This window comes from Cibotium barometz, chromosome 9 (genome assembly GCF_041138505.1).
Source record: "Cibotium barometz isolate CiBa-2024 chromosome 9, ASM4113850v1, whole genome shotgun sequence".
NCBI classification, from domain to species: domain Eukaryota; kingdom Viridiplantae; phylum Streptophyta; class Polypodiopsida; order Cyatheales; family Cibotiaceae; genus Cibotium; species Cibotium barometz.
The window spans coordinates 47,952,601-47,972,020 of NC_141054.1; the positions used below are offsets into that span (position 1 = coordinate 47,952,601).

Below are 19,420 nucleotides of genomic sequence, written 5' to 3' on the forward strand. Positions count from 1 at the left end.
CATCAACCTCTGCCAACAAAGTGATTAAGTCCGACTCCACCCTTTTCCCTCCCCCTCTCTCTCCTCCCTCCTTTTCACTCTCCCACCCTCCCTCTCTCTCCGTCTCCCATCCTCTTCCCTCCCCCTCTCTCTCTCCTTCATCTCCCTCTCTTTCTCTCTCCCCCTCTCACTCTCTCTATCCTTCTCTTTACTCATTCTCTCTATCCCACCCCTCTCTCACTCTCTTTATCCTCCCCCTCTCGCTCTCTCCTTCATTTCCCTGTACTCTCCCACGCTCCTCTCTCTCTCTCTCTCTCTCTCTCTCTCTCTCTCTCTCTCTCTCTATATATATATATATATATATATATATATATATATATATATATATATATATATATATATATATATATATATATATATATATATATATATATATATATCCTCCCTTCCCTCTCTTTGCTAACTCTCTCTATCCTTCTCTCTTTTGTAGCTCTCTCTGTCCCTCTCTATCCTTCTCTTACCTCCTATCCTCCTTCCCTCTCTCATTCTCTATATCCTCCTTTCCCTCTCTATCCTTCTCTTACCTCTTATCCTCCTTCTCTCTCTCTCTCTCTCTCTCTCTCTCTCTCTCTCTCTCTCTCTTTTTGCTCACTCTCTCTATCCTCCTCTTTACTCCCTCTCTCTCTCTCTATCCTCCCCCCTCTCTCTCTATCCTTCTCTTGGCCTCTCTCTCTCTCTCTCTCTCTCTCTCTCTCTCTCTTTTTCTTTGCTCACTCTCTATCCTCCTCCTCTCTCTCCCTCTCTACCCGTCTCTTTGCTCTCTCTCTCTCTCTCTCTCTCTCTCTCTCTCTCTTCCCTACTCTTTGCTCTTGCTCCCTCTCTCTCTTTCTCTCTCACTCACTCTTTCTGTCCTTCTCTTTGCTCGCTCTCTCTTTATTTCCTTCTCATTTCACGATGTAGCATACTTAACTCATGTTTTGCATACATATCCTCGAGTCTACAAACACTTCACTACCTTATTCATCCACACAATATTGAAAATGTCGATTCTTTATTGGTTTGTACAACACATAAACATCGTTGTAGAGAGGAATGATGAAACATAAGATCATGACACAATCATAAACAATTGCTAAACCCTGTCACTTGAATATTCACAAATAAATATGTTTAGTGCACTACAATGAAATCTTCATCAAGACACCCTCCACTACATCCTCTTCGGGATCAATACAAACAATGTTTATGGGTGGCTAATTTTTGTGCTACCATAGCACAATCTCCACATCCAACATAAAGCTCTACTATCACTTGTCCTTGCTTTACATGACGCTTCAACAGGCTATCCCAAAAGTCATATCCACATTGAGATCCACCTACAAAGAAAACATCTCTCTTAATTCCACCAAAAATGTAAGGCCCTTATTTTGGAGCACAAAAATGTTAACTCCATACCTCGCCATGTTGTCCCATCTGGGCGTCTGTCCCAATGCATCATGTTACAAGAATCAATGATATAATCAGGTGAGAAAGGCTGTGTATGGTTTTATCCGACTATGCTCGTGAAGGTAGCAGCAATGAGGGTATGTATCTACACAAGAGTATGAGGTGATTTTTTGTGGCAAAAAGTGATGCTTAATGGCAATCTCTATGGTTAGTGTTGCTTACCTCTTGCCCAAAGGCCCTTCCAATTTGCGTTGTACATCGCACATTCACCAAGGTGTCAGGAAAAGCCAGAGCGCTCAGCATGAGCTATAATGGTTGTCATTTGATATACAATACCAACGACAATAATAGAGCCATTGTCGTCTAAGATGGTCTCACAAATCTGAAGCAATGCATGCTCCTCTCCATCTATGTGGCATTAGAATGACATACACAAAAAATGTCAGCATGACATACATGCAACATATACACAATAACACATAAGGTCTTAATGAAGGGAAAATCATCTCATCACTCACATGTGCAGAGATTCCATGGTGGGACAATGTCATCGTGGTAGCCATAAACAAAACCTCATGTGGGCAACCTCACTACAATACAAATCACACGTGCTTGTATTGACATCTTTAATAGTAAAGTTCATGTCTCCCACGTTGGCCTTCTGCAACATATCAAAGACATGTTCTAGCTTCGGTGGACACTCCTGATTCAGAAGTGCACGGCCTATCTTCAAAAGATTCCCAACAAATGTCATCATCTTTGTAGAATAATGTCCTACCGCCACACCATGTTGAGTAGAGTTATGCGTCAATTGTCATTATAGGATATAAAAGACACAGCTTGACAATCTTTTCACATGTGGTCACAATTGATTATTACACCTGTTAACGCTAGGCTTCTATAACGGTAGAGGAACTAGCACTTTGATATTCGCTCGAAGCACCGAGGACTACTGTTGTGGTACGATGAGACACTGCTACAAAGCGTACATTTTGTAAGTGCATGCATCACACAAATTCTTTACATTATCATTACCACAATGAGTAAAATCATACTTGCCAAATTCATTTGAATTGGAGTCATGTCACCAAAGCTAGGTGGATTAATAGGTCGCAATGGTGCATTTGGCTCTTCACCTCTTGTCAAGCTTATCTAAATCCATAACTTAATCTATGTTAGTATCCAAACAATGCAAAAATAATACCAATGGACCACAAGTAAAAGAGTGACGTGCCTGTGTTGCTACATGACCAACTTCTTTAACTTTTTGGGTCGCCTTGATCTTGCGAGTGCTATCATCAAAATTTCTTTCGTCATATTCTGATGGAGAGGTATCAGAGTCGTCCTCTTCCTGTAGTGCCTTTCCTTTTCCCTTTCCCTTCGTTGCATCCTTTTTTGGTACTTTTGTCCCTTCATCTTCATCATCCCCTTCATCTTTCACAAGACCTTTGTCCTTGCCTTGAACATGTGATTTGTCACGTAGACTTCTAGGCTTCATAATAGAATTCACGATTCGAAAAGATATAAGAATAACATTTAAAATAAACTAAAATATCAGACAGCCAAGAAAAGCTCCCCTCGGTGACCATCCCCATAGGATTAAGTCCTTCTCATCATCTCATCACAATCTCTATTGGAGCTTGGATCCACAAAATTTAACATATAAAGGCTTTACAAAAGAGATGTGGGAATTGGGATTTTTCTGTGATATTTTTGAATAGAATCCTCACTAGTCAAATCCCAAAAAAAGGAACCTCTCCCTTGTCAACATATAAATATTATTGGTTTCTTTTAAAACTTTTAAGAGTTTTAGGTAGCCAATTTTTGGAATACTGCCCTTTCCAAAAGGTGGCTAAAAATGCAAGTAAACAAAATGTCCTCGTTTGCAAGGCAAGCCAATATGAGGGGATTGACAAATGTCCACAAACACCATCCCCCCCCCCCCACACCTTATGGCAAAAGGTTAATCACAAACACAACATGTTTGCCTCGTTTTGACTTCATACTGTTTATAGAGCCAAGTGCCATATAGGCCCACCTCAAGAGCGTGGTCACGTGCATGTGAGAACAAGGCGTGTTGGTAGGTGCAATGCAAGCACTGCCTGAGTATTTTTGAAGAAGACGACTCTCCTCTCCCATAAGTAGGCGATACTTGAAGGTATGGCACGTGCTCAAATCTTGGTAGGCAACCCATGCCTCACCACCTCATCATACTAAAAAGTGACAAAACCACCAAAAAACACCAAAACCACCTTGGAAAATCCCATAGAAATAAGGGAGCAAATTGAATGCGTTAGCTTGCCCCGAGTACTAATAAAATTATAATCAATGTTCTCAAGCCTATCACACAATGGAAGTATACTTTGTGGGGCCAAACAAGATTCGAATCTCTAATTTTAGCCACACATATGGATGCCTAAGCCACTTAGGCTAGTCCTTTTTTTGTGGGCCACCTACTACTGGAAAAACTTATGCCATGCATGAGTCTGCCTCTTCTGAAGATGGAGATGGACGATAGGTCGTGTCCGGCACTAGCTTTAATGGACACCTCTACTTCTTCTGAAGATGGAGATGGACGTTAGTTCGTGTCCTGCAGTAGCTTTAACGGACACCTCTTCTGAAGCACCCTAAGATGTGATTCATGTGTCCCCACGCAGGCCAGAAACCTTTTAGTCCGCGGGCGAGTCCGCGGGCGGGCGGCCACGAGTGTGTAAAGAACTCTACTCGGCTGGTGTGAACTGTGCACTCCGTAGATAAAAAGCGAAGATTGTGGTGTCCAAAGCCCTAGCTGTTGTTCGTGGGAGATGGACCTGGACAGGAGAGAGCGCGACAGAGAGAAGGAACGCGGGCGAGACAGAGATAGAGAGAGAGACAGAGACAGAGAGAGGGATCGCGAGAGAGAGCGAGAAAGGTTCAGGGGCAGGGACAGAGAGAGAGATAACAGAGACATAGATCGCGAAAGAGAAAGCAACAGAGACCATCGCAAGGTAAGCAGACGCTCCCGTTCCCGCTCCCCACGCAGAAGCAGACACTCTGCTTCCAAATCCAGATCCCGATCCCCCTCCACCAGACAAAAACCTAGGGCTTCTGCAGGCAAAGCCAGGATTTCCGATGAAAAATCCAGGGTTCCAGACCCCTTGTCACAGAAGGGCCTCAACGATAGCGAGAGAGCGGCCATCGTTTCAGAGTTTGTTGATGGTATTGCAAGAGAACAGCAGGAGAAGACGGGTGGCCCTGAGCCTGATGAGGAGGAGATCATGATGAAGAAGCTCGGCATGCCCACTGGTTTCAGCACCACCAAGGGTTCCTTTGTCCCCGATGCCAACCATTCTGGTATCAAGTTCAACTCCAAGCGTCAGCCGCGACAGTACATGAACCGACGTGGTGGGTTTAACCGGCCGCTTCCGGCTGAATTAAGCCGGTAAACATTTGAGAATTAAGCTGGTAAACATTTGAGACCAGCTGGGCCGTTTCCCTGCCTATGAACATTTTTCTTACAGATAAGCATTCATGTGTCTCTGCCTTTTAAGTGTACTTTACATATGCACCTCAGATTAAGCAGATAATCATTTACCAGATCTTGCTTTACAGTGACATTTATGTGACTTTTTATGCCTTCCAAAGGTTACCTACAACTTATCTTACAGCAAGGGTGTCCATCATCATGAGTAGGTTTGCGGTCATTTCTTTTCTATTCATGGAGTTCTGAGAAATTGTTTGAATGAAGTCTTGCCATCTTTGGGCTAAAGAACTGCTGTTTATGCACATTTCTGAATCTGGCTTGCAGCTTAATTACTGTTCTGTTTGTGTGATGTTGGTGGTGTTTTTTTGGTGTGTGTGTGTGGGGGGGGGGGGGAGGGGGGGTAGGGGACGGGATGGGACTGGGTTGAGTGTAGGCATAAGTCTTTACCTTCGAATATCTGGTCTCGAGTACACCAGTATTTATGACTGTCTGCAAATTGTAGCGGCCTTATTGCTAGCTCGTGAAGGTAATCTATTTACAGATTGTTCATTGCGATAATCTGTTTTCTCTTTTAATGCTTGATTTTTGTGCTTTTTGTCTGCTCATAGATTGCTGTCATTAGGGAAACTTTTTTTTTGGTCTTTTAGCTGGAAGTTTAATTCCTTTCACATAAGAACTTCATTAGGGCTGCTTGTTCAGCAACATGCACCTTAAGTGATGTCCATGGTGCTGCCTGTATGCTGTTGGAGACTTACATGGTGACTGGCTATTGCTCCCCAAGCTGTAGTAGCATGTGCGAGGGCTCACCTCCCAACCATAGTTCCCATGGAGCACCGTTGGGCTAGGAGAGTAGACCAACACCCTGACCTCGTTACTCGCTCCTCGCGTAGTCACGGCGTCCCATATCGCTGTAGCCCACCGCTCGGCTAGAGCTCAAGTTCTAGGCCTTACTTGGTTTGTGATCCCCCTATGAGGGATGTGCACTTATGAGAAAATAACTCACTTATATAGGCTTGGGACTAATGAAAGCATACTTATAATATTTATAGTTATGTATAGGCTTTTACATTAACCCACGCCAACAAGTGTCCATAAGCCCCTTATTCCTTGTGCGTCCCTACCCGGGCTACCCGAGGTACAAGCCTAGCCTCAAACTACACGCTAACTGTTATTGCTTATCGGGCATGTAACACCATGGGATGAGCTGGGGTGGCTTGTGGCGCTCCAAAGCACCTCCACCTAGCAACCATGAGGTTTAGAAGGAGGATTTTTGTCACACAGATGGAGGTATTGTTTCCCCAATCACTCTTAGCACAAGGCCCCAAAGCTATCACCAACGCTGCAAAAATCTGCTTCATCAACTCAAATGGTGGCGTGGCTTAAGAAGGAGCAAGCACACCACAAGAACCTCTCCTCGCACTTTGAATTATGGAATACACGAGAATGTGCTTGCAAAGTCCAAGATAAGGGCAAACAAAAGCTAGATATACCCCCTCCTCTCTCTTTCTCTCCTCTTCTCCCCCTCCCTCTCCATATGTATCACTTGCTTCGTAGAGACAACTTGAAAACGGTCAGCGTCAACGCACAATTACCTCAAGATTATGTGACGACACATGCATTTAGGGGTGAGGTCCCTACAGACCAAAAGATCACCATAGGACCAAGACTTGGTGGTTATCACAATGCAGCAAGCATGAGCTATTCTCTGTGTAGTCTTTTAGCCCTTCTATGGTGGTGAGATGTCTCATTGGTGCAGGTCTCAACATGCTTGCCTTGCATGTATTTGTGGTTCTACAACCGACCCTATAGGATCTGGTCTCTTTGACACATAGTTGCATGAAAATGGCGTTTTCATTATGAAAACGTGTTTTTAACGTTTGCATATGTGTATTGCCATTGTTAACCTATTGATCATATTGTACGCAAAATGTCCTACAATTCTGCAATTTATTATTGATTTTCATTGTATTGCATTCGTTTCTTCATGATGATGTGGCATATTGATCCGTTTTCGACATCAATTTTGCCGTATGCATTCGTTTGCATTTGGCTTGTATTAAATATGTTCAAGCGTATTGATAACTATGCTTTGACACATGCATTCAGGGGTTAGGTCCCTCGAGATCAAAAGATCACCGTAGGATAAGGACTTCGTGGTTATCACAATGCAGCAAGTATGACCTTTTGTCGGTGTGGTCTTCCAGCTCTTCTATTGTGGTTAGATGTCTCATTGGCCTAGGTCTTGGATCAACCCAACGTGCCTACCTTGCTACATGCCTTTATGGTTCTACAATCGATCCTATATGATTTGGTCTCTTTGACACATGCATTTAGGGGTCAGGTCCCTCGAGATCAAAAGATCACGATAGGACGAGGACTTGGTGTTGACATCTATGTCACAGGTAGTGGTGTGTGAACACTATAGTATAGCCGGAGCACTTTTTACTCTCCTTAGGAGGATTTTTTTTCCCACAGTGGTTCGTGAACACTGTAGGATAGCCGAGCCACTCTTTACTTTGCTTAGCATGGGTTTTTTCGCGTGCACAGGAACACACCCTTAGCCACTTAGTGTGTGTTACCTTATCATATTATTATACTTTCATTTTGGTACAACCAACATTATTGAGTTACGTGCCTTTTCCTCTCACAAGCTAACGCGACTGTGTACTTGCTTGTGTGTGTGTGTTGCTACTGCTCCCCTCTCTACCCAACAACTACAAAGGTGGGCAACTGCCTCTTCTGGCAAGGATGTAGACAAGGGTGATATTGAGAAGCCCAAGAAGAAGGGTAACTGTAATTATTGTCGGAAGCTAGGGTACTACATAAATGAATGCAAGAAGAGGCTTGGGAAAGAGAAGGAGAAGAAAGACTCTGGCATGTCTGTGAGATGCATCAACACCAAGTGCTAACAAATAGGATTCAACTAGCTATACTCAAGATGAATGGGCATTCCAGGTACAATGCAACTATGTATGCATGGTAGCTATAGATGCTGATGTATGGTACTTTGATAGTGGTGCTAACAAGCACATCATATCACAATGTCCTCTCCTCTTCCTTGGAGGATGCTCTAAAGGGAGGCACAGTTACATGTGCAGACAACTCCAGTTATGTTGTCAAAGGCGTTTGGGAAGTTGTGCTTACTTCTTCAAATGGTGGGACGATCACTCTCTGGAACTTGGTTGAACACAATGCTAATCAATACACTTAAATACACTAAGATTTGATGGACACTTGCTCAAATACAAGAAGTAATTTGCTGAATTGACAAGAGACACACAATGAGCCGGAACGGCCGACCCCTCCCTCAAATAAAGTATATTGATCTTGGGAGAATCAAGTACATAGTGTCATGGGCATTTCTGACCAGATTTCCATACCAATGCAAATGAATACAGTATTGCAAACAAGTGGTTGTCGATGTAGACTTGCAATCCACACTACCCTCTCAAGTGCCCATGTTCTCTACCATCTGCTCTCTATTGTTCCACCAACACATGGTAGCAACAATTTGCAAGAGAGCACGTAGGACAAGAGAACACTACACAGGGTATGTGATCTTGTAATGTGGTTCCTCCCTCCTGCTACTTGCTTTCATATTTAAGCATAAAAGCTTACCAATTGCAAGTAGAGTCGATGACAGCGGAAGTCTTCGCGATGGAAGTCCTTGGAGTGATAAGATCTTCGATCAGGTACAATCATCAATTGAGCAGGTATAGGTCCAAATTGCTTAGATTTTGAGCAAAATTGGCAAAATTGGGTGACATTGGTCACATTCCGGGTCAATTTGCAGGAAATTGGGTGTCGATATTTGGGGCTTTTGATGTAATTGTGCCATTGGACATTCATACATGTTGTATGATGTGAGCAATCTCACATTCGGGCCAAAATTGCAGGAAATTGGAGTGCAAATCAAAGGGCTTTTGTGCCAATTGTGTTGATTTGCATGCAGGCAGCACTGGCATTTGATGCTTTGGGCAATTGCAAGAAATTGGAGTGCAAATCAAAGGGCTTTTGTGCGAATTGTGTTGATTTGCATGCAGGCACTGGCATTTGATGCTTTGGACAATGTGTTGATGCTTGTCAAGCACTCAATGTGCCAGTAAATCAAGGGGCTTTTATGTATTGGATGTATATGTGGTCAGGGGGAAGCATTGTGAAGACTCTGGATGCCTTCATGTGCATTAATGTACCATGTATGATCAGAAATTGATCTTGAATCAAGGGGCTTTTCAAGATTTTATGCTTGTTGAGCTTGGCAAAGCAGCAGGGAAGACTTTTATGCCTTGAACCCTCAGAAATCCACTTGCAGTCAAAGGGCTTTTGCCTAATTTCTGTCCGGGACTGTTGTATGCAGTGGTGGGGACTGTCAAGGTCTGATTTTCACTCATTTGGACAGCTAGGAGAGCATTTATTGCTGTTGTACTTGTTGGTCCAGATTTGGTACAACTTTGTACAAGTTTTGGCATGGCTGTACATTGATTTGAGTGAGGAAAAAGGTTCATTTTCAGCTGTTGTACTTGCCGGTACTACATCATTGGTGAGCACTTAGTACTGCTGTACAGTACTTTGGAAGGGGAACAGAGCACATTTAAGGTGCTGTCATAAATCTGCAGCAACCAGATTTTGATGATTTTATCACATTCAGTGGGAGGAAAGTTGCATTCGTGCTTCCGCAGTGGGAGATAAACTTTGGGAGAACAACTGTGAGCACTTTGTGTGCTTTTGGTGTAGTGTTTGCACATCTTGCAGGGAGTCAGGCATTGACAAAGGTTGCATATTGCTATGGCAACCACAGGTGAGAGCTCATCATTGCTTCACATCAAGAAGCTTGAAGGCTCACATAATTATGACATTTGGCAAACCGAGTGCTATAATGTGTTGCTCCAAAAGAAGCAGCACAAGCCCATCAAAGAAAGGGGTGTAATGTCCGCTTCTCTTACTGCTGAAGAATGGGAAGATATGGATGAGCTGGCAAGATCCACCATCATGTTGTCTGTGTCTGACACTTTACTTTTCAGCATACGTGAAGAGAAGACAGCTTGGGAAATGTGGCAAAGATTGCAGGACTTGTATGCCCAACAAAGTGCCTCAAGCAAACTGTATTGGTTGAAGAAACTCATAGGTCTTCAAATGAAGGAAGGGGCGTCTATGACAGCCCATCTAAATGAGTTTAATGGTGTTGTCAGCCAGGTCATCAATCAAAAGTTGGCAATGGACGATGAGTTCAAAGCCACCTTTCTCTTATGCACTTTGCCAGAGAGTTGGGACACATTCAGGACAGCCACTAGCAATTCAAATGCTATGCTGTCATATGCAGATGTGGAGGGTGCTCTTCTTCAAGAGGAGATGAACAGGAAGAACAACTCTGTTGGAAAGTCCAATGCAATGAATGCACGTGGGAGATCCCAGCAAAGGGGTAAAAGCCAAGAACGGGGAAGGAGCAAGTCCCGCTCCAAAAAGGACTTGGAATGCCATTATTGTGGCAAGAAGAGACATATCAAAAAGCAATGCTACAGATGGAAGAATGATCAAAAGGAAAAGGGCAAAGGAAAAGACAAAGACAAAGACAAAGATGAAGCCAAAGATGCAAAGCCAAAGGGCAAAAGTGGAGTCAAGATTGAAGAAGTCAATGTGTCACATGCAGGTGACAGTGAGGATGAAGTCCTATTCACGTCTTCACTTGATGTCCATTCACTTCTTGCAGGAGATGGTCATGGTATGCACTCATGGATCATTGATTCAGGTGCCTCCTTTCATGTCACAGGTTGCAGAGACTTGTTTGTCAGGTATACTGCTGGCAATGAAGGAGTAGTTTATTTGGGTGACAACCATGCATGCCAGATTCTCGGCAGAGGTGATGTAAGGCTTGTGTTTTCAGATGGCTCACAGCTTATGCTCCATGATGTCAGGCATGTGCTTGAGATCAAGAAGAACCTGCTTTCTACTGGACAGCTTGATGATGCTGATTATGTTACCACATTTGGTCGTGGAAAGTGGAAGATAAGTAAGGGCTCACTGGTTGTTGCCAAAGGCTCTAAGGTGGACACTCTTTACTTCATGCATGCTGGTGTTTGTCACCATGCTAATGTAAATGCAACCGAGCTGCCGGAAATCTCTATGTGGCATAGCCGGTTGGGACACATGAGTGTCAAAGGAAAGAAGCAATTGTCTCGTTTTGGTTACTTGCCTTCTCTAAAGTTCTCAAGTTTTCAGTTTTGTGAGCATTGTATATATGGCAGGCAACTCCAGTGCCCCCACAAAAAGCTCTTGGACAGAAAGATGCTCAGTTAGAGCTTGTGCATACAGATGTATGTGAGATGCCTCAGCTTTCTTTGGGAGAGGCAAAATATTTTGTGTCTTTTATTGATGATGCCACATGCAAGGTGTGGGTTTATCCTCTTCGTTTGAAGAGTGATACATTCTCAGTGTTTGAGAAGTTTGTTGCTCGTGTTGAGAATCAAACTGGCAAAACACTGAAGGCTTTGTGTTCCGACAATGGTGGAGAGTATATGTCCAAACAGTTTCAGGACTTTTGTGATGCTAAAGGCATCAAGAGGGAGCTCTCTACTCCTTATGATCCTCCACAAAACGGGACAGCAGAGAGGATGAGCAGGACCATTCAGGAGAAGGTCCGTTCTATGTTGTCACATGCTGCGTTACCTCATGGTTTTTGGGCTGAAGCTGTTATGACAGCCGTTCATCTTATAAACAGGTCACCTAACACGAGGCTTGGTGGGAAAGTGCTAGAGGAAGTATGGACAGGGAAGCCTCCGTCCTACAAGCACTTGAGAGTGTTTGGTTGCGTTGCGTACGTGCACATACGCAGGGAAATACGCACCAAACTTGATCCTAAGTCTCACAAATGCATATTCCTAGGATATGGTGACAGAGGTGAAATGGGGTATAGACTTTGGGATCCAGTGAATAGAAAGATTATACGCAGCAATGATGTCATTTCTGATGAAACATGCATGTATAAGGAGCCTGCAAGGCAACAGGAGCCTGGCAGAGTCATCTTTGATGATGATGGACATCATGGACAACAACCAAGGGCTGTAAATCAGCCATTACAGCATCAAAACCAGCCCTTAAATGGTGCTGAAAATGGTCCAAATGGACAGCCAGAGATGGCAGAGGATATCCCTATGGATATCCCACAGTTAGAGGAGATACCGGGCATGATCTTTCAACCTTATGGCATGGAACAGGAGCCACCAATAGGTGATATGCAGGCTGGACAGCAACCTGCAAATGATGGTCATTGGGTACGGAGGTCCACAAGACCCTCCAGAGCCCCTGACAGGTTTGTTCCAGGGGTTTACTACTTGATGCTCACTGACTGTGGGGAGCCCTCATGTTATAAGGAGGCTTTACAGAGTGCAGACAAGGCTCTTTGGGAGCGTGCTATGAAGTCAGAGATGGATTCTCTGCACAAAAATGGAACATGGAAGTTGGTGCATTTGCCTACAGACAAGAAGGTTTTGCTATGCAAGTGGGTTTACAGGCTCAAAGTTGCACCTGATGCAAAGCCAAGATACAAAGCCAGGTTAGTGGCTAAGGGCTTCAAGCAGGAATATGGTGTGGACTTTGATGAGATCTTCTCTCCAGTGGTCAAAATGACCACACTTAGAGCTGTATTAGCTTTGGTTGCTCATGATGATCTGGATTTGATTCAGATGGATGTGAAGACTGCTTTTCTTCACGGTGATCTCCATGAGGAGATATATATGCAACAGCCAGAGGGTTATGCAGTGAATGGAAAGGAGAAGCTTGTATGCAAGCTGAAAAAGAGTCTTTATGGGCTCAAACAGGCACCAAGGGAATGGTATCATAAATTTGATACATTCATGAAATCCCAGGATTTCAGGAGAAGTGACATAGATCACTGCTTATACACCAAGAAAGCTTTGGATGGCAGTCTATTGATCCTCATCTTGTATGTTGATGATATGTTGATTGCCGGGAAATCTCGTAAAGAGATGGATGCCTTGAAGAAGAGGCTGCATCAGACCTTTGATATGAAGGATTTGGGTGATGCAAATCACATTTTGGGTATGCGGATACTTCGGGACAGAAATCAGCATGTGTTGTATTTGTCTCAGAAGGAATACATTGGCAAAGTTTTGCAGAGGTTCAATATGGACGGGGGGAAGAAGACTAGTACTCCTTTGCCTCCATATGTGAAACTCAGTGCTATGGACAGCCCACAGTCGGATAGTGACAGGACTGATATGGCCAAGATTCCGTATGCTTCAGCTTGTGGTAGTCTCATGTATGCCATGGTTGCTACTAGGCCGGACATTGCATTTGCAGTGGGAGTGGTTTCTAGATACATGGCCAAACCTGGCAAGAAGCATTGGGAAGCAGTGAAAGGTGTCATGAGATATACCTAAAGGGCACACAAGATATGTGCATTTGCTTTGGCAAACAGGATGCATTAGTGCATGGTTACACGGATTCGGATTATGCCGGTCATCCAGATAACCGGAAGTCTACTACCGGTTATGTGTTTACATTCACAGGAGGTGCTGTGTCATGGATATCCAGGATGCAGAAGTGCACTGCCTTATCTACTACAGAGGCCGAGTATATTGCAGCCACAGAGGCTTGCAAGGAGGCATTATGGCTATCTCGGTTAGTTGTTGATTTGGGTTATACAGGGGATATTCCATTGTTGCATTGTGACAATCAGAGTGCCATCCAGTTGGCAAAGAACCTTGTCTTTCATGCAAAGACGAAGCATGTGGATGTGAAGTATAACTTCATCAGAGAGGTGATAGAGAACAAGCTGATTCAACTTGTTAAGATTCATACGGATGACAACCCGGCTGATCTGTTGACAAAGAGTTTGCCTCCAGAGCGGTTTGCTCATTGCACACACTTGATGGGCATTGGATGAGGCCAGTATCAGCCTTGATATGGCCTTGTATATTATATGTGCATGCTGATTTTTTTTCTTTCATTTAAGGGCACTTTGCCTTTAAGTGGGAGGTTGTTGGGGTAAAGGCATTATGCCCACCCTTGTAGTGTGTACAAGCCCATAAGTTTTATAGTACATAGTACACTTAGTACTTTTAATGTACTAAGTGCACTATGTGTACCAGAGCAAATATACATGTGTGATAGGGGAGTCACACACTCATACTTGATGAGTTGACTTATCCCCACATATCTCTCTCTCCCTTCTTCTCTGTGTATGTCTCCCACATGAAACCCTAACTCTCACCCTTCACACGTGAAGTGCTCGCCTCATGGTCATGGGTAGCTTGTGCCAAAGAAGCATCAAGCTCATCCTCAGTCTCATCCTCACTGGCATGCTGCTCCTGCACCTCATCCACTTGTTGCTCTTCTTGTTGACTCATCTCCCACTCGGTGAAGGAATCTGCCTAGGCCCTAGAGCTTGGAACTTGGAAGTTGGAAGAGAGAAGATTCAAGAAGCTTGAGCCTTGCAAGCTTGAGCCTTGAGAGTTGTGAACTTGTGTGTGCTTGTAGCCTTGTAGAGGCTTGTTCTTATATAGATAGGCAAGAGAGAGAGAGAGGAAAGCCTCAAGGGCAAGAGAGAGAGAGAGAGGGCCAAGCCTCAAAGAGCCAACAGCTAGAAACGGGCAAGCGCAACGGCTCTCTGCCGTCCCCGCACATCCCCGTCCCCGTCCCTGCGCCATCCCCGTCGCCGTCCCCTGTGAGCAACGTTCCGTGGGGGACGTCCGTCTGTCCCCGTCCGTCCCCGTCCCTGCGCCGTCCCGATTCGCCGTTGCGGCGTTCCAAGCCTCCGTCCCCTTCGTCCCTTGTGACTATGGTCCAGTCACAGGGAAAAAGTGCCCGTGAGTAAGCTGGGTTCACATGTGAACTAGCCAGGAGTGTACATAACCAACAAACCCCCCTCAAGTGAATGGTGTGAACGGGTAGCAGCAGGGTGATAAGGCTGTGAATGCTGCCCTGCACTATACTCCACAGCAAGAGTGAATTGCAGTGCCAATGGAGAAAGCAAGCACTATATGACGGGGAAAAGGAGAATCCCCAATGTCATAGTGCTAATGCTAGAGCACCGTAGTACATAAATGCATCACCAGAAATGCATGGCAAAGATCATGTGGACATCAACTGCATCAAATCAAGAGGCATCACATAATACCCCCCTGAAGGCAAGTACCAAATGCCAAGCTGAACTGCATGTAATCCACATCAATGCTCTGTAACTGCACCAGTGATAAGCATAAGAAGAGGTAGCAGATATACGCATGCGTAAAGGCAACATGATCCAAAAGTCATGCCTGCGAGACATGCAATGTAAGCTGCAAAAGTGAAACTCATCAATCGAGGATCCGATGAGGAAAAATCAGCAATGGTAGGGTTGATAAAAGTAAACATTCAGCAATGGGAAAAGCTGAAAATGGGGAGGAAAAGTGGGGGCTCGAGGCAGGCATCAGCCAATGCTATATGAGAGGATAGGTAAACTCTCAGCGATGCCATGATCAGTGGCATGTATGGCAAGTGTAAAGATGCATAATCCTACAATGAATAATATACATGTGACATATCAAAACCATGAGAGCAAGCCAACACTGGCCAAGTGTGTAAAAGAAACTCCCAGTAAACATCACATGTGAGAAAGTGACAATGTCAACACTGTAGAAACAATCCTGCTGTAAGGGAAAACAGCATAAAAGGCATCTCTAGTAGACATCACATCAGAGAAAGCATCTAGCATAGACCAACATAAGTGTCAACAAGCATAAGTGACCATGAGGCATCACCAACTGCATGTGGGGAAATAAAATCCCCCCTGAAATGCATCTGCTAGACAATGCATACCATGGAGTACAGACTATAGAGCATAGTCATCAAAAGCAACGGCATCAGAAGACATCTCTGCAGGCGATGAAGATGTAAGGGTCAAGGTTGACACGTGTAGCCAAATTGGCCTGATCTGCACCTGCGGAAGAAGATGCCAGCTTCTTCTTTTTTTCACTCTTAATACGTTTCCTGCATTCCTCTATGGTGTGCCCTGTTTTCCTGCAATAGCTACAACGCTTTTTCTTTTCAAGCTGTCCATTGCTTGGGAGGATTTGATGGGCTAGGTTTAGGCCCAGATCTATTCCCACGAAAGGGAGCAGCCATTGTTGACTCAGCAAACATCATGTTGTTCCTGTTGGAATAAGATTGCTCTTCACTGAGCAAGAGAGTCACAAGGTTGTCAAAAGTGACCGCATTAGGTGCATTGTCAGCCAACAACCGCAAAGTGGTGCCAAATGTCTGATAAGAGTCAGGCAAGTTACGCAAAACTGTCTGAACAAGATAGCTATCTGTCAAGGCCTCATCAATGTTAATGAGCTTCTCTCGTAGGTCTTTTACATGCGTAAGGTATTGATCGATAGAGTCACCTTCAAGCATGCGGTCAGTCTCAAGCTTGCCCTTGCCCCGAAGGTAAGCTACAGGAGCCTCATTGCGATCTGAATACAACGCCACCAACATATCCCAAGCACCCTTTGTAGTGGTGCAAGAACGAATGCACCTGCGGCACGAGAGAGCAATCAACGCATGAGCTTGAGCATCCCTAGCATCCCAAGTACGCTCCTGCTGAGTAGGAGGAAGATGAGGAGGTGGACTTGCATGAGGGTGAGCGGGAATCACTTCACCTTCCACTCGAGCAGGTGCAAGAGGACGCTCCTTAGTGCCATCCACATACAGCCATACATTTTTGGCAACCAAAACACGACGCATCATATAAGCCCACATAGGGTAGTTGTCCCCATTGAGCTTGTCCTCTTGAGATAGCATCCAAAGAGGTCATTATTACTGTTGGCCATGATAGTACAGCAAATCTGTCACAAGTCACCAAGAGTAGGCAATGCCCAGCAAACCCTTAAGAATGCGGGAGATAAATAAAGGGAACTCCTTCACCACGAGAAATACATATGCACGTCCCAAATTTGCAAGTGTACTGCACAATGATGCACATCTGCAATGTCCACAATGGCGTACATATATTGCAGCAAACCACAAATGTATACATGTGCCGTGAGAAACACAATCAGCTGACACCTGTAAAAGCTGCAAGTGCGCAAATCTTGGCAAGTAAATTGGTCGAATGCTCCAAAACTGGGGTCAATGTAGAAAAGCCCTAATTTCTAGGCAACCAATTAGACGAGATCTGAATTGGATCTGCACCTGTACGTTTGCTAATTCGATTGTCACCTGTACCAAATGCCCTAATGCCCAAAAATTAGGGGAAATGCCCCAATGCCAACCAAATGTGACTGTAATACCCAGAAAATTGGGGGAAATGCCCCAATGCCAACCAAATGTGCCTGTAATACCCAAAATTGTCTGCAACAAATAGTGCCAATTTTTGCAAAATCCCCAAATTTCTAGTGCAATTATGCACCAAATCTGTTGAAATCAATGCCAATGTTGCAATTGCAGGCTCAATGGTGAAAAGCCCTAAATTTCAACTGGCAATTTGTGCAATTTCAAGTCAAAAATTTGCAAATCTCACAAAGTTAACCTAGAAACCTGTATGGGATTGAAATTTCTTGAAAATTTTCAAATACCTCGAATTTCCCAGTGTGCAGGTACACTTTGCAGGAGTGGTGCAGATCTGTACGGAGGGCAGCTAGGCAGGGCGGCGCAGATCTGAGGCGGATGAGATGCAGGCGGCGGTGCGGCACAGATTTGTCAGATTGGGCGTAGGCGGCACAGGTACAATAGTACTACGGCGGCGTAGGTACAGTCGAGGCGATGGCGGCGGTGGCGCGAACTGGGCACCGCAGAGGGCGACGGGCGGCGCTCGATGCAAAGGCGTACAACGGGCGGTGCTGCGAACTTGGTAGTGCAAAGGGCGGCGCTCAATGCAGAGGCGTACGACGCAGATCTGAAGCGGCGAAGGCAGATTTGGTGGCACACGGGAGCGGCGACGTGCAGAGGCGGTTGAGGACGGCGGCAGGGCAGCTGAGGACAAAACCCTAACCCTAACCTAATGCAGCAAAACCCTAATGCCTTGATGTGTGCAATAGGCTCAAGCTCTGAAGGGTAGCAGGGGGCAAATCCTAATGCTAACCCTAATCCTAACCAGGCTCTGATACCAATGTTGGGTAGGAGGGAAGCTAGCCTGCACACACACACACACACACACACACACACAACCTCAAGCACAGAGAAACGTGAGAGTGCTGGAAAAGATGTACTCAATAATGATATGAATGAAAGTACAAGTGAGTACTAAAAAGGCCTAGGGCAAAGTGCCCAACACACATAAGTGTGCACTGTGTTCACACAGGGAAACAACTTGTGTCCAGTCACAGTCACAGGGAAAAAGTGTCCGTGAGTAAGCTGGGTTCACACCTGAACTAGCCGAGATTGGACATGACCAACAATGTGATCTTGTAAACCGGTTCCTCCCTCCTGCTACTTGCTTCCATATTTAAGCATAAAAGCTTCTCAATTGCAAGTAGAGTTGATGACAGCGGAAGTCTTCGTGGATGGAAGTCCTTGGAGTGATAAGATCTTTGATTTGTCACATTTCTTCGCGACAAAAGTTGGTGAGTTTTCCAGTGTAGGTGGCAAGCAGGTGCTTTGTGGAGCAAGCTAGAGTGGACACATGGTTGGTTACTCCCTTTGTACAAAGGGGATAAGGTCTTGGCAGTGGAGATTGGGTTATGTCCACCTCGAGACATCAGTGTGTGTGAACACCGGGCTGGTCATAATTCTCAAGTGAGTATTGGTCGCCCAAAACTTAATGAAGTGTGTACACACTCACTTATAAATTAGTGCTAACTCCTAAGGCTAGGTTTATGACCAATACTCACCACCTGTCACATGCCACATAACCATGTCAGTAGACAATTTCACACGCACGGTTCGCGGGCGGGCGTCCCCTTACCTGGAACTACACATTGGTCAAGCAAGCATGAAAACAGCATGCAATTTCAATTGCAAGCAAGCACATAAAGATGCTATGCAATGCAGCATTGGTATGGACAATCCCCGTTAAAAAATAGACGTGCTCCAGGCAAGTACACGAGGTACCAGACCCAATGGAACACCAATCCACCAAGCATTTCCGGGCATGTACACGGAGGCACAAGTCCACGGTATCACATGAGTGGCATCAATCCCCGGCATATACAACTGCCATGGACACCAGTCCAATGTACATACATGATGAGAAAGCACGTGTGGACCAATTGGGTGGCCAAATGGTGACACTCTCTCTCATATATTGTATGTACAAGTATCAAGAAGAATCTCTTGGTCATTTCGGCCATTGCTAGGTTCGGCCTAGTGGTCCATTTTATGGATTATAGATGCATTGTACATGATCGCAGTAATGGGGATATTATTATTGCATCCGATACTCTTATGTCATGGTCTCTACAGACTTGATGCGTATGAGAGAGTTGCATATGATGCACATGCAGTGTCAAGTACATCCAATGTGACAGATGTAGAGCTTTGGCATGCTCAGTTTGGTCACTTGAACTTTGTTGGTTTGGTACGCTTGCAAAGGCATTGCCCGCACTCGAAGCACTT

The 19,420-nt window shown here is 44.8% G+C and overlaps 1 protein-coding gene across 1 annotated transcript; it reads left to right on the forward strand.

Annotated features, from left to right (window-relative positions):
- The first annotated feature begins 4,194 nt into the window (after window positions 1–4,194).
- On the forward strand, window positions 4,195–5,071 carry LOC147635645 (U4/U6.U5 small nuclear ribonucleoprotein). The gene has a single exon (XM_086803022.1). The coding sequence runs from the start codon at window positions 4,230–4,232 to the stop codon at window positions 4,848–4,850; it is 621 nt and encodes a 206-aa protein (XP_086659148.1). The 5' UTR covers window positions 4,195–4,229; the 3' UTR covers window positions 4,851–5,071.
- Window positions 5,072–19,420: the final 14,349 nt, after the last annotated feature.

Coding starts and splice junctions, on each gene's coding strand:
- LOC147635645 (XM_086803022.1), top strand. CDS start 4,230: ATGGACCTGGACAGGAGAGAGCGCGACAGAGAGAAGGAACGCGGGCGA.